Source organism: Phyllostomus hastatus, unplaced genomic scaffold (genome assembly GCF_019186645.2).
Source record: "Phyllostomus hastatus isolate PE091 unplaced genomic scaffold, TTU_PhHast_1.1 phas_contig_1, whole genome shotgun sequence".
NCBI lineage: Eukaryota > Metazoa > Chordata > Mammalia > Chiroptera > Phyllostomidae > Phyllostomus > Phyllostomus hastatus.
Window position 1 is genome coordinate 6,057,742 of NW_025333498.1, and position 15,944 is coordinate 6,073,685.

At 35.0% G+C, this 15,944-nt stretch overlaps 1 protein-coding gene across 7 annotated transcripts in view; it reads right to left on the minus strand.

Moving 5' to 3' along the window:
- The window catches only part of GULP1 (GULP PTB domain containing engulfment adaptor 1), a 219,195-nt gene that overhangs the window by 12,300 nt on the left and 190,951 nt on the right, over positions 1–15,944 (minus strand). For 4 of the 7 annotated variants that reach the window (XM_045830895.1, XM_045830877.1, XM_045830923.1 and 1 more), the window contains exons 8-9: positions 12,579–12,695; positions 11,830–11,922 (exon numbers count right to left, since the gene is read on the minus strand). In XM_045830895.1, coding sequence (XP_045686851.1) covers positions 11,830–11,922; positions 12,579–12,695 — 210 coding nt within the window. Of the gene's footprint in view, positions 1–11,829; positions 11,923–12,304; positions 12,386–12,578; positions 12,696–15,944 lie in introns of all 7 variants that reach the window. The other 3 variants (XM_045830886.1, XM_045830867.1, XM_045830905.1) reach the window with 2 other exon arrangements.

Genomic DNA, 15,944 nt, shown 5'->3' on the forward strand with positions numbered 1-15,944 from the left:
TACTGAAATATAACATTTTTAGAGATTTAAATAAAATGTTGCATTCTTTAGAACACGAGAGGAAGATAGTGGAGAGAAAACTTAGGGAGGCTTAATGATTTATTTTGGAGAGAGCCTCTGTATAATGAGATGAAAAAAGGAAGGAAAGTAATAAAAAAAGTTAATGAAGTCGAAGTCTAGTAAAAAGTTGAGACTTTGTAGAATTTCCAAAAAGGGTCATAACAATCATTTTATATTTAATCCTCAAAAATTATTTTGAAATATTAGTATTAGTAATGTTATGCCATTATAATAAAGATATGGGGATTAAGGATTAAGGTCCACAGACTTTTTGTGAGTTATTCCTATATGAGGTAAAAAGCAGAGCCAAACTTCAAAACAACTGACTCCAAGCATCATGCCCTTTCTCTAGGTCACAGGTGGCAAACACAAGGCCCACGGGCCAAATCCTGCCCTCAACCTCGTTTCATCCGGCCCAGCACCTTGTTTCTACCTGTCAGCAGTGCAGAGCTCTCACTAGACTGTTAAGGAGTAGTTACATTTATACAGTCCTAAAATTACATTTGGCCCTTTGAAGGCAACTGCGAGGCTGATGTGACCCCTGGTGAAAATGAATTTGACATCCCTGTGCTAGGTAGTGAGATCCAAATGGTAAGACCTTTGTTGGGCAGAGGGATTTGGTAAACATCCTGAATAAATCGGAGATATAATAAATGATAAGACAATATGCAAGCAGAACACTGTGTTGGGTCTGAACATTATTTTTTGGATGACTTTTAGATGTTATTTCTGTTACAGAGTATTGAAAAGCTACTGTCAAGAGCTGGGCTGAGAGCTGAGCTGCCAGATGTCAATTTAAACAAGTCAATTTGCATTTCTCTGATGATTAGTGATGTTGAGCATCTTTTCATATGTCTATTGGCCATCTGCATGTCCTTATTAGAGAAGTGTCTATTCAGGTTCTTTGCCCATTTTTTTATTGGATTGTTTATTTTTTTGGTGTTGAATTTTATAAGTTTTTTATACATTCTGGATATTAATCTCTTATCAAATGTATTGACCATTTTTGTGGGTTGTCTTTTTATTTTGTTGATGATTTCTAATCACCAAAGAAATGCAAATTAAAATCACAATGAGTAACACCTCATACCAGAATGGCTATCATCAATAAATCAAAAAACAAGTGCTGGAGAGGATGTGAAGAAAGGGGAACCATTTTGCACTCTTTGTGGGAATGCAGACTGGTGCTGCCACTATAGAAGGCAATATGGAGATATCTCAAAAAATTAAAAGTGGAACTGCCTTTTGACCTAGTGATCCCACTTCTGGGAATATATCTGAAGGAACCCAAAACACTAATTTGAAAGAACATAAGGACCTCTATGTTCATTGCAGTGTTATTTAAAATCACCAAAATTTGGAAGCAGCCCAAGTGTCCATCAGTAGATGAGAAGATAAAACAACTATGGGACATTTACACAATGGAATACTACTCGGTCATGAAAAAGAAAATCTTATTTGTGACAGTATGGATAGATCTGGAAGACATTATGCTAAGTGAAATAAGCCAGTCCAGAGATGGACAAATAACATATGATTTCACTCATACGTGGAATCTAATGAACAAACTGAACTAACAAGAAAAATAGAGACAGACTCATATATAGAGAGCAAGCTGACAGCTATTGAAGGGGTTGGGTCAGGGGGTGGAGGGATAGAGCAAAAAGGAAAAAGGACTCATGGACATGGACAACAGTGTGTTGATTGCCAGGGTGAGGAGGGTAGAAGAGGGATAAATGGAAATGGAAAAAAATACAATAGTAAAACATATGTCAAAATGAAAGGGCTTATTAAAGTTTTATTCACTTATTATGACAGCATAAACAAAAAACCATAAAGAAGGCACTGGCTCTATCATTGTCCCATTTTTCCCTAGGAAATGGCACTGTGCAAACATCAGAAGTATCAGTGCAGAAATAGGGTATTGTCTCTCCACTGAGGGAGCTCTGAACAAATGATTCCTGCTGGCTTTTTGGAAGGGGTGGGGACAGCAGGCCAGGGGGAGGTAAAGGGGAAAGGACAAAGAGTAGAAAAGTACTACAAAATCATGGTAGAGAAAAGTGTCCTCAAGGCCTCCAGATAAGGTGGTCTCAGCAGAAGCACCTAAGAGAGGTGTTCAATAAGGAGGCTTCTGAAAGGAGGCACTAAAGTAAGGCCTGCAGCTGTATGGAAGAGCATGGCTGGCCTTGGGTTAGAAGGGGTTCAGTCCTCCTCCCCAGACTATGCACTAAGTCTGGTGTGGGGGCACAGCTTCCCGCACCCCCACACCCTGGTTTGCCAGGTGCTGCCTTTGTAATTGTTATATGATAGGGCTTGAAAAATTACCCAAAGGATTTAGCCTGGAGCCAGACTCATCAGTTACAAATCATACTGGAGAGATTTTCAACACTGACAGTACTTAAAGACAGCCAATACGAATCTGGCTTTTGATAAACCTTATTGTATAAGGTTGTAACTAAATTTACAGTTAGGAAGATCAACAAGTTTGAAGGAAATCTTTAAGCTAGGAACCACCTTTTCACACATTTCTGGAAGCACAGATAGAAAGAAGGCAGTGGAAAGTGAGAGATTCGAGTTGAGGGAAGGATTCAGTTGGGAAGCAAAATCTCTTGATGGTCTGACTTAAATAACTTATCACTTTATTAATATGCATGAACAGTTATATACTCATCACTTTCCCTATTGATCTCCATGGTGATCTATTTATTAATCTACAGATATGTATACATGTTTGTACGTATCTATACATAGTTTTAAGTCTATTTTGTGGTCTACATAATTTATCATATAATTTTGATTGGTGACCATCTTCTAATTATAGGTGACAACTGTAAACTCCTTGTGAACAAAATTTTATTTTTCTAAAATGCTCTATATAATACATTGGAGTATGAGTTATATGATGAATATTTGTTGTCTAACTTATACTAGAAAAATTTTTAACTTAAACTGTAAATTGATAATGATGTCTGTACTGAGTAAAACTAAATAATATATTAAGAGGATGTTGTTCTTGGGATGGTTTTTATATCATAAATGACAGTATTCTGTGTTGTCGTATGACTTGTATTGGCCAAAATACCTTTTCCAGACACCTCTCAAAACAAACTGAAGATCAAATAATGTAAGTTAAAAGTATTCTAGTATTTATTTTATCATGGTACTAATATTATGCATCTAATTCCTCTGAGAAGATATAACTATACAAATGAAGAATCTATATGATATGACAAAACCAAGTATTTAAATACCCCAGTTAAGAGGTATTTTTATCTTCAAAATGGTAAAGCAGGAATATCTATCAATAGCTTTTGGTATCTAAAGTGTAAGTCTGTAACATTATCTAACTATCCCAGATTTCCTTTCAGTGATCTGTAATACAGATGTCATCAGTAATACAGATGTGGTCAACAGGCAGTTTTTTTTTTTGCGGGGGGTGGGGTGGGTCAAACGGGTCTCTTTTAATATTTACTCAGTTGCTTGCAGTTAAATATTTAGAGACTGTACATTAAAATCCAGAGCTTTTCTTGTGAAGTTAGACAATCTAGAATGTGGGTTCACAAACTTGCATGAAAATAATTGACTTGCATTGAGTATCTGCCGTGCCTTTTAAGGGAAGTGTATACTCTCCAAGTAAATGCTACTAACACATTCCCATTTCACACACGTCACACATGAGCTCTGCTGACATTTGAGTCTGAATTCCTCACGGAGAAGTGATTCAGGTCAAGGAACTGGATGATACATCTGATTCCTTAAAAGAATGAAATCTAAGCCAAGTGTATTTACATACAGATATATTTCAGAAGTTTTTGATTCTGTGCCAAACTATTAGGCCTATTAAATGAGAATAAGAATATTTCAATATAGCTCCTAAGTGGCACACGGGCATTTTTGGCACTAGATATTCTCAGTGGTGTCTCTAACTTTAAGGGTTCAGAAATTAGTCATTTTTTGAGCTGTCATTTTTAATTGGTTGAGGATATTATATTTTTTTAAGAAATTAGTTTAGATGAAGCAGTCTGCTATTTTTATTTTAGAGTTTCTGTCAATATTTTGACAGATGGCTAGAAACCAAAATTTTTGGACTTTTCACAGAAGTTCATGGCATCATTGTTTAATTTCTGATGCCATAACCCAAGTGTTTTGAAGATGGTATTTAGGAAGATGCACAGGATCTGAACTATTGGGAATGAGGAATTCTATGCTCAAACATTGCTGTTAATTATGCAGAAGTTATATTAAAACATTAGCAATAACAGCTCATATTTGAGATTCATTGTTTCCGTAGTTTTATAGTTCTTTCTTTCAGTAGATAGTGGCTTAGTATATTTAGGCAATGGTGACTATTTCAACTTCGAGCTCTGCCTAAATAAAATGTTTTAAGGTTTGAATCCTATCAGTAAATGTTGTAAAAAACAAAAATACTGAATTAAATATTTCTGTGGTAATATCTATAGAAATATTAGAATAATACCAAGTTTTTATTTTATGCTGTTATTTTGGTGATATAAATCTTCAAACAACCTTTTAAAAATGTGAACAACTTTAAGGTTAACATATGATTTATCAAAATTATTAAAATAGTAGAGGTACAAAATTCTACTTAAAATTAAATTTAAAGAGTAAACTTTTTATTTATATTTTACTATAGATGTCTAAATTAAAATTTTCTAAATGTTAAAGGGACTTATCTATGAAAAAGATGATAAAAAATATGAACAGTAAAATGACAAGAAACCCACAACTATCAACAACTGAACCTAAAGAACAAACAAACAAACTAACTAAGCAAATAACTAGAGCAGGAACAGAATCACAGAAATGGAGATCACGTGGAGGGTTATCAGCGGGCGGGGCGGGGGGATGGGAGAATAGTGGAAAAGGTACAGGGAATAAGAAGTTTAAATGGTAGGTACAAAATAGACAGGGGAGGTTAACTATAGTATAGGAAGCCGAGAAGCCAAAGAACTAATATGTGTGACCCATGGACATGAACTAAGGGGGAGGGAGAAATGCTGGTGGGAGTGGGGATGCAGGGCAGAAGGGAATGAACTAAAGGGGAGAAAAAATAGGATAACTGTAACAGCTATAAACAAACAATAAAACAATAAAATATATGTAAAAGAAAAATAAATTAAAATTTTCTAGTTAAAAATGTAGATAATAAATAACACAAAAGATGGGAAATATAATTGTAATGTAAAAATGTTCTAGTAATACTTTCTATATTGCCATGCTAGTTCATGCTTTTAAATTCCACTTGTTATTGCACATTGTCAATATCACATGGGGGAATGGATGAAGAGGTGAGGGGATTAAGAAGTACAAATAGGTAGTTACAGAATAGCCATGGGAATGTCAAGTACAATGAGCAGCCAATGAACTTATAGGCATGACCCATGGACATGAACAATGGTGGGGGGATTGCCTGAAGGAGTGGGGGTGCTCGGTGGAGGAGGAGCAAAGGGGGAAAAATCAGGACAAATATAACAGTATAATCAATAAAATATAATTAAACAAAAAAAAAACAAGCCATAAAAGCAACAATTTCTCAAAATTTAGAACTTATAGCTTTTCCCAGATTTCTAGATCCACATTTTGTTTAAATTGGTACCTTAGTTATAAAACCTATTACCAGATATGTTCTTACAAGAATTTTGAAAGTTGAATGGATATAATCATCTACATATCTCAAAGAGGAAAACTGAAAACAAGGAGAGATTAAGTGACTTAATCAGGTACTCCTGGTTAGAACTGGAATGGAAGATATTTTTCTTCCCATTACACAGGGTTTACTTCTTTAGAATCATCTTTTGTGCAAGTAACAATTATGAAAGTGAAGCTGTGGACTGGTGATCATTTTTTGTGGGAAGCAAATGTTCTTGAATCTATGTTCATGTTTAAAATTTATGCCTTTGTTTAAAGATTCACATTTGGCTAGTTGTGTAATTGAGAGTTTTCACAATCTGCTCTTGCCCACCTTAACTTCAATAGTAGTTGAGAAAACACTAGAGGAAGATAAATAGGCAGGTCTGTTTACCCACAATGAAATACACATTTAGGTTATAATTGTTCTATCAATTCTAATCAGTGGTCACACAGTTGATTATATAAAGGCAGAATTTTATCCAGTAACACTTGGTTTGATTGAAAGGGAGACATTTATTTTACTCAGCAATAGAAAGTCTAGTATTTCTTAGAACTACAATTTTGTTCATTTAAATTCCTGGCAATTGTTTGATTTGGTTAAAATCTTCTATAGAAATAACTGTACAATGTAAGCACACAGATACAAGAATAAGGAGGGACAATTCGATTTAACTTGCTATGCCTACATCTTATAATGCAGCAATCCTGTGGGGGCATTCATGAGGCTAGAAGGATGGAATAAACCCTTTTTCTGATATAAATACAGGCAACACTGCCATGTGAATGTAATAAATGGAAATCAGATTGTTGCTAGATAATTAGTACCAAATGGTGGAAAACCCAACCTCTAATCTATTGCCAAACCACTAGAACACAGCAAAAAGCAAACAGCACAGTCCAGTAACGGAAATTTCTCGGTGTATCTAAATGACTGTATAAATAAGGACCCAATTTCTAAAAACCAATAAAAAGATTTCTACAATTTCAGTGTGATACAGAGGTATGCAACATGGGTACTCTCAGAGGCTATTTCATTTGGCAGAAAAGGAACCCATGATTGAACCACTGCAGCGGTATTTAGGAGACATGTAAGCGTGCCGTTTGTTAAGCACGAGCAAAAAACTGCCATGCCAATTTATACATAAGAAAAAAAATTGGAGTGCTCGTCATTCATCATGCATATAAGGAATTGATTTTAAGTAAAAATGGTTTGTGGTATATATTAAATATATACATTTTTAGTTAGAAGTGTCTTTTGATTTTAATACTAAGAAAAAAGCCTTTTGTTTTGTTTTGCTTTGTTTTGTTTTGTAGATAGAACTAAACTCCATAAATGCACAGGGAGCAAGTTTATGCTGAATGTATTAACTAAAACAACACACAATACTTTATGTGACACTAGAAAAAGAACAAACTTTTTTTTTTGAATTCTAGATTTGTATATTCAACATCTATTAAACATTTCTGTCCAGTAGGCAGGATTAACATGAGCAAAAGTGAAATATTGATTTTTTTTAATGTTCACCTCCTCCAAGTTATGTCTATTTCAGAAAATGGCATCACTACCCACATGCTCAGGATAAAACCTTAAGGGGCAATCCTGACCATTCGTTTATATTACAGCCCCTAGCCAACCACCAGTAAATCCTACCAACTCTACTTCCAAAATGTGTCAAGAATCGTGCTGTGCTCATCATCTCAGCTGACAGAATTCCAGACCAATGTACTCCTCTCCCTCTCCTACTCCACTGCTATAGTGTCCCAGCCAGTTTTTCGGACCTCACTTTGGCTTCTTTATAGTGCAAGGTGCACATAGCAGCCAGATGACCCCCTAATCCCGTTTAAAACCTTTGAGTGATTGCTCATTCATTGCAATTAAATAAACAACAACAACAAAACAAAACTTCTACTCACAGGACCCTGGAAAATCTAGACCCTGACCCTCTCTTCAATGTAATTGCCAACTGTTTCTTTCAGCTCTTGTTCACTGTCTTCCAGGATAAAGGTCATGTTACTGTTTTCAGCCCTGTGCATTGACTTTTTATCATTCAGCTCTCAATCCAAATGCCACCTGCTCAGAAAGGGCTTCCATAACCAATTCACACTGATACATGTACCACATAAATGACTGACAGTAGCAACCTTTTCTTAGGGCGTCTCTGAGGAGAGTGGAGAAATGAATTCTACTCAACAGGCCTCACGTTTTAATATATGATTTAATATATAATATGAGAATCAACATCTGTAAGATCAAAATTTCTCATTAGAAGATCTTATTCCTTTAAATCTTTGTTCTATGTTAGAGAAATTCAACTTTAATGTCGGACCTCTTGCTAGGAAAGATGGCTTGTGGTCTATTATTTATCTAATAAAATTTTACCAAAAATGTTTCTTTTAATTTTTCTGATGCTTCCCATAACTGACTTTATCTGATATTTTATCACACACTCTAAGAACAACATGCATACCAGTAATTTACATTATTTTCATTTTCTAGTTTACTTTCAGTGCATGCCCCAAACCCAAATTCCATTCCTACTTTGTTCTCTTTTTCTCCCTCTTCCCAAAGACACCATTTTAAAGCTAATATTAGAGATAAATCTTTTATATTATTTTTACTAGCAACTGCTTCATGTGGACTATATTGTGTTTGACTAGCAATCCTGATACTTCAGAAATTTCTTGGTTATGTGTTTATTTTTATGAACCAAATTATAATGTTCAATTTGTTTTTAGAGAATCATTTTTGAATTGGATGGTTTTATATGGTAAAAGAGTTACCTATGTATGACTTAGGAAATTTGGCTCCTGTTGGACAGAGAGCTGGTCATTGGCAAAAGGTCATCTGTCTTGAGAGTTCATCTCACCACAGCACACTGAAAGCTCATGGAGAATGTGGTGCCAAATTAATTGTATTTACCAAATACATCTATAGCATAATTTAAATGTGTGATGGGACCCATAGTTCACTTCACTGCTACTTCAATTAATGTATTAATTGCTGCTGTCAATCCTTTCAACAAACTGCTGAGAACTCTAGCAATTTTGGAGCATTCTATCCTTCAGTCCTCTGAAAGCAAATCAAATAAGCAAACAAACAAAATCTATACAGTCTCATTTCCAAAGTAATAAGCCCAACAGGCATTTACTATACATTAACTTTGCAACACCTGCTGGCACTCTGAGGTGCTTGCTGTCCTGTAAAACTAATGCTCAAATTTCCTAAGAACAGATGTAAAACATTCCTAACTTAACAGAAATTTGCTCTATTACAGACCCACTGCAAGCTACTTAACAATGGGGTACCTATATTTAAGTTCATATTTTAGTTATTTATAATTTCCATTGTTTTTGAAATTAAATTTCAATAGTCTGAATCATTAACAAACCTTCAGAACAGTGGGTATTTATAAGCATGTCAACATTTCATACTTTTTAAATAATTTAAGTAATTTTATTTAAAATATCAGAAAATTGGGAGCTCATTTTTAACAGATGTGAAATAAATACAGATTCACTTAACATTATATTAATGTATTTCACAGCTACAAGACTAAAAGAGAAAATGAAAGGCAAAAATATTTGGTGATATTCCCTGCAAACATTTTTAAAACTATGTTAATAAATATTTATAACAATATTTCCAAGTGATTTGAGTTAATCATATGTATTTTAACAATTCAAAAATGTTGAGTTCATTCTTTTTGAGAATCAAATGCATTCTATTTTTATATTAAAAATGATGTGTACCTTCTGATATAACAGCAGTTTCAAAAATCATGTAATAAGACTTTAGGAGCCTGAGAATGAGACAAGTACATTTTTAAAAATTAAAGAAAAAAATGCAAAAAAAAAATTACAGTGGCAAAAGAATGTAAGTAGGTTGGTCATTTATAATTTGATATATTTGCACCATGACCAATGATCAACAGTGAATGTGTACTTTAAGTTCAAAAGAGTGGTTTAGAGAAAATAATTTTTATTTTTTAATTCAATCTTTTAGTTATAGCCTTTGAAGGATTCTGTTGAGACACACTCAGTACTGAGATGAACACAATGTCTATAAAAATTATTGAGCAACAACTTCAGGAGAATTAATCCACTTTAATAACTGGCTATTTGAATAATTTTGCTTTTTTTTAATATAACTGACTCTACCAGTGAGAATTGCTGAATACATGAATATACTCACAGACAGTCTGTGTTTATTTACATATCAACATTCTCGCTCATGGCTTATAATGGCCACCTCAGTCAGAAGGTCACAGAAAGTTACAAGTGTCATCTCTTCATTCCTCCTACCCCTAGTCATTTATGAAGCCCACTTTGTAGCCATGTGATGTAACCAAGGCACATGAGTAACCCTGAACCTGACCCTCCTTCTTCTCAGTTGCCCCAGTGCTTGTCCAGGGCAGTGTCTGCTTTCAGGAGATAAAAGAGGGCAGTGAGTTTTTAACCCACATGTCCCAAATCCCTCTGCTCCTCCCAAATTCATTAGCCCTTAACATGATACCCTTAGTTCTCTTAGGGACAGAGGATACAAAATGAACAAGCTTTGCATCTGCATCCAAATGGCACAGGATCTTATCTTACTCATTTGTAAACACAAAGACTGGAGTAAAGCTAGATTTCATACTCAATAACTCCAAGAACAACTATCTTATGAAGACTACTTGAAAAACTTTCCCTTCATTTATCGTTATACTCCTAATTTATGTCACAGGATGATTTACAATATGACTTTCAACAAGACCCAAAAGGGTGTTGCATCATCTGGGGACCAAAGGTTGAAGGAATCTGATCTGATACTCTCTGTTCCTTTAAAATGAGGAAAACAAACAAAAATTATAATCGTGATGAGAAATAAATAGTAATGGTAGTGAAGATAAAAATGTAGGAAAGAATATTATAATATGCCAAACCTGAAGAGAATACTCTAACACCTCACTGTGCATAACAAAGGTACATGGGAGTGTAAGTAACTCACTCCTATCCTCTCCCACCTCGGCCATATCAGCCCCACAGTCGCAAACTACCTGGCAAGCACTGGGAATACCAACTGCGGCAGTGTGGGAGATGGGAAAGCAAGAGTGTAAAGGAAAGGAATTTTTTTATCCATTTCCAGGGCACACCAAATCTGAAAACCTAAATATAACTTCTCATAGAAGCATTCTTCATGGTGAACTGGTGAGATATTCTAGTAGTAGATGGAAAAATATATACACATATGCTAAAAATGTTCATTGAGTTAGCCTAGCGATTAAACCAAAATGAACTTGCAAATAAAAATCTGCAACAAAAATGCTTTTCAAAAGTTTGCAAATGCCGTAATTGTGTTTCACCTCAGTATTATGCTATAAGTTATATATTAAATATTTTTAAATTACAAAATAAAATGTACACTTTAATGGAGAATATCATTAGTACTGATGATTCAAAAAATATCCTAGATATCCTAGGATATCCAAAAAATATCCTAGAAAAAATAGTTCTAAGTTCTATCTCCCTCCAAAAATTTCCCTTAGCCAAAATCACAAAATAATGGTATGATACATGGTATTGGGAAAGGGCTTTAAAATGTATGAGAAACCAAAAATAAACAATTTAACTACAAACATTCGAGTGTTGTCTGCAGAGACTACCATTCAGTTTAGCCTCTGAAGTACACTGTCACTTGCCATGGGAACCCTTGCTATGTAATGTAAGAAATCAAATTTGGTCTTGTTAACAGTCTAGTTTTGAGAATGAATCTCAGTACTCCAAGGGCAGATGGACTTAGGTCACTAAGGCAAGCCTCAGTAAATAGTAATCAACAGGAATAAAACAATTATGCAGCAAAGAAAAAAAATTGAAGGCTGAAGCATTCTAGAAAACATGAAGTGAAACGAGCAGCATGGAAAAACAATTTGAAACAGCATTGAAAACAATCTGATTTCAGCTACTTGGGTAACTTTTAAATTAACCTTGTTTAGCATTTTTTATGCCTACCCATGTGTAGTTTTAAATTAGTGATCACAGAGTAGTACTGGAAATATCACAGAGCTGAAGATCCAGAGATATGTTATCTCTAGGAAACCTTGTTTCCCAGGAAAACATGCACATACTCTTTATACTTACAGGAGATGTTGATACCTGGGTTATTCTTAGCTGGTTTTCCAAATCTTGCACCCTGTTTTTAAGTTCCGTATTTTCTGTTTCTAAGTCTTGAATCTAAAAAAGCAAATGATTATTGAATAACCTTCGGAAATTTATTCTTGGAAAATACTGGCTGTTATAATGACTGCATTAATGAATGGGATTTCATATTATTTAAATTTTTAATGTATTTTTGTATCATTTGATAAAGTTTGGGAAATAGAATTCTTAGTCACTGGACAGACATATTATATTTATAAAATGCTCTTAGTTGTGTGCCAAATTCATGTTCCTAATGCCTCATCTCCGTGTTTCTTGTTGCACTGTGCCATCTGTACCCATAATCTTGGAGTATAACCACAAGACAGTGAAACTTGCTTATGATGATTTTGAAGAGAATGGAGAAAGGGTGTAATTTAATTACAAAGGAATCTGATCTGCATGGGAAACCACTTACCCAGCATCTGCTGCTTCTGCTGCTCTGATCCCCATGAGAAGCATCAGGAAGTGAAGCAAAGTCACATGAGAACACTAAGTTCTTGTGGGAATTCAATATAAAATGGTTAAAAACTGTGCAGGGGATCAGTAATGAAAAATTATAGGAACACAGTGAAAGCAGTTCCAATCAGTGTGGGGGAAATTGAATGGCAGGCCTTCTAAATTTGTTTGATGATATGCAAGTTTCCCTGTCCTCACATCACATCAATGTGAAACAAGTTTAGTTTACTCACTCTTTTCTGTAACCCTGCAATCTGTTTTCTTGTTTCAACATCTTTTCCTCCAGATTCTAGAAATTTCCTGTATGCCAGGTTAAATGCTTGGCCGATTGTTAAAGTTATTTCTTCAGCCTTTGTAAAAATAAAACAAAGAATATTTGCATTTTAATAATATGTCAGACTGTTCTTTGAATCAAGAAAAAGATTCACATGAGGTACTTTAAAAGGGCAACAGTTGGGGGTAGAGTTGTGGTGAACAAGCAGAGTCATCTCTGCTAACGTAATATTCAGTGCTTACCCATGCACAACATAAAAAATGTTTTGGTAATTAAATGAAGAGCTGTTGAAACTGGAAGCAGAAGTTCTATCCCACTTCTCATCTCTTATATCCTAGCTTGTTTCCTTTCTTCCTCAAATACCTAGTGCCTGTGAAATGAGAGCACAGTGCCAGCTGTGGTTTCTCATTGCTTTGCTAATTATTTCCTCTTCCTAGTGAGGAAGGTCAGTTAAAACTGGCAGGTAACTTGAATGAGGTTGTCTGGGTGGTGCTGTGGAAAACTTGAGGAGTGCCCTCCCCACATGGAGCAAATGCTACTCAATGCCAGTTAATTGTTGGCTGTGGAAAAGAACAATTCCAACCCAGAGCTGTCAGATTTTAAATATGTAAGATGAGATCAGAAATCTGAATCTTTACATGAAATCTCCCAATTTTAAATGATAGCAAACAGTATTTTTGTAAAAAGTGCTGACTGAACAACATATATCTATCATCTGAATTTGGACAGGATAATGATTTACAAATTCTGGTCTATCAACTAGAAACTGTCACAAATTTCCTAAGTTCACTGCCCCCATTCCTTTTCCACTCGCATCTTAACTGAAATCATACCTTGCACAATGTAAACATTAAATGTTTACTTTATTAACATAAAGAAGTTTGGTAAGGGCATTAATTGAATGCATAACAAAAATGTCCTATTCAATTCTAAGACCTCCAGATGACATAAAAACCGTTAATGAGATTAAATGTTAAAAGTGCCACATTTCCACTAATCTACTGCAAATCCTAAAACTTTGTGCTATGCTATGAGCAATCTAAATTGAAAATATACTTTATTAATATAGCTTCAATTATTTAATTAAGGCATTGTCATTTTAGTAATTCATATTTAAGAAAGTCTATTGCCATAAAAATATTTATAGTGATTAACCCAGTTAACTAAAAAATGTGAATATATGCCTAAATTATATATGAAGTTATATATAAATCATATATGAAATTGGGATAAAACACTAATGAGAGATGTGTACAAATTGGGTTAATGCATTGGAAAAAAGCAAAGTCTCAATAATCTAAGCTCTTACCTCAAGTACCTATGTAATTAATATGTGAATTCATCACATGAAAGAGTAGGAAAAAGAAAGGTCTTTTTAATTTAAATTTCCATTATATTACCCTAGTTTTATAGCTGACTAAACTAAGAGGATTCATTGTAACCTCTGATAATGTGATATTAAAGAGCAAGAATATTTTAAAATTCAAAAACACTTTATTTCAAAAATTATTACAAGGCAAACATGAAATATAACAAGAATATATAACAAATAGCTTACAAATAAACAAAGCTGGTAAAAAGATGGAAAGTGAATGATTTCTTCTAGTAATCATATTGGATGATTCTTCTGTCACATGAACCCTTCTTTGCAATTAATTAAGAAGAGAGAAGTTTCAAACTTTGCCTTATTTTACATTCCCTTTCATATAATTAAAATAAAAAACATGTAGGTGAAGTGAGAGTTTCATCTGTTCATTGGGCTACTATTTAAATTTTATCAAGTTCAATATCCAGTGTTTAAAATATATATATTAAATTATATATTTAATATATAGGGAGATCCAAGATGGTGAGGGGGAAGTGGAATCTATACTAACCTTCTCCCAGGACCAGTCTAGAATTTCAACTAAACTGTAGAGAAATCATCCTGAATAACCTACTGAACTCTGTCTGGAGAGAAGCCTTATAGTCAAGGACAGACAGAAGAAACCACTTCACCACAACATGACTGATAGAGAGTGTGGAGACGCTAGAGGGCAGGCTGAACTCCCATGGGTGGCAGCTGAGTTGTGGAGGGATACTTTGGCAGTTAGGGGGTGGACCCCAAGAGAAGTGTGGGGACTAAGCCCGAGGCTGGGCTCCCCAGACTACAGCAGCAAAGCCTGAAAGGACACTAGATAACATCCAGCTGTGAAAAGCAGCAAGGTTTCTATATGCCAAGAAAAAACTGCTGGAGATGCAGAGAGCCTCTCAAAGGGCCAAAACACAAAATTTCATTTGCAGCCACTTACCCTGGGCTCCAGCAGAGGAAGGGCAGAGTGTACTAAAAAACTTGAGAGTTTGGAGCTTGGAGCTCAGGGGAGAGAAATGAAGCAACGGCTACCAGGATCCATGTGCTAAGTCATTCCTCATACTGCAGAACCCATCTTTCTCATGCACAGCACTCCTCTTGGAATGGCATCAGCTAGAGGGGAAGCAATAGTCCAGCCCACAGGAACTACTCTGCTCCACCCTGTGGTGCTTAAGCATGGCTGCTGATTAAGCTTGGTCATATTAACAGCTGATCCATTTAGCAGCTAAGGCAGGAAATACAAAGCAGCAGCCAAAATGGGAAGACAAAGAAACAGACCTCAAATGAAAGAACACGAGAATTCTCTGGAAGAACTAGATGAAATGGAGGTAAGCAATTTATCAGATAGGGAGTTTAATGATTATAAGGATACTCAATAGCATGAAAAAGGACATAGAATCCTCAAAAAAGGACCAGTTAGAAATAAAGAATACAATATCTGAAATAAATAATACACCGGAAGGACTAAACAGTTGGTTAGATGAAGCAGAGGATGGAATCAGTATTTTGGAAGACAAGGTAGGGGAAAACACCTGGGCAGAGCAGCAAAAAGACAAAAAAGAATTTAGAAATAATGAGAAGAGCTTAAGAAACATTTTGGACAAATGAAACATAACAATATGTGTATCATGGGAATACCAGAATGATAAGAGACCAAGCGAGGGATCGAGAACCTATTTGAAGAAATGACCAAAAACTTCCCTAACCTGGCGAAGGAAAAAGTCTTACAAGCCCAGGAACCTCAGAGTCCCAAATAAGTTGGACCCAAAGAGGCCTACACTGAGGCACATCATAATTAAAATGACAGGGTTTAAAGACAAGGAGAAAACCCTAAAAGCTACAAGTGAAAAGCAGGTAGTAACCTACAAGAGAGCTCCAATTACACTGTCATGATTACTCAAAAGAAACATTTCAGGCCAGAAAGGAATGGCATGAAATATTCAAGGTGATAAAAAACAAGGACCTATAATCAAG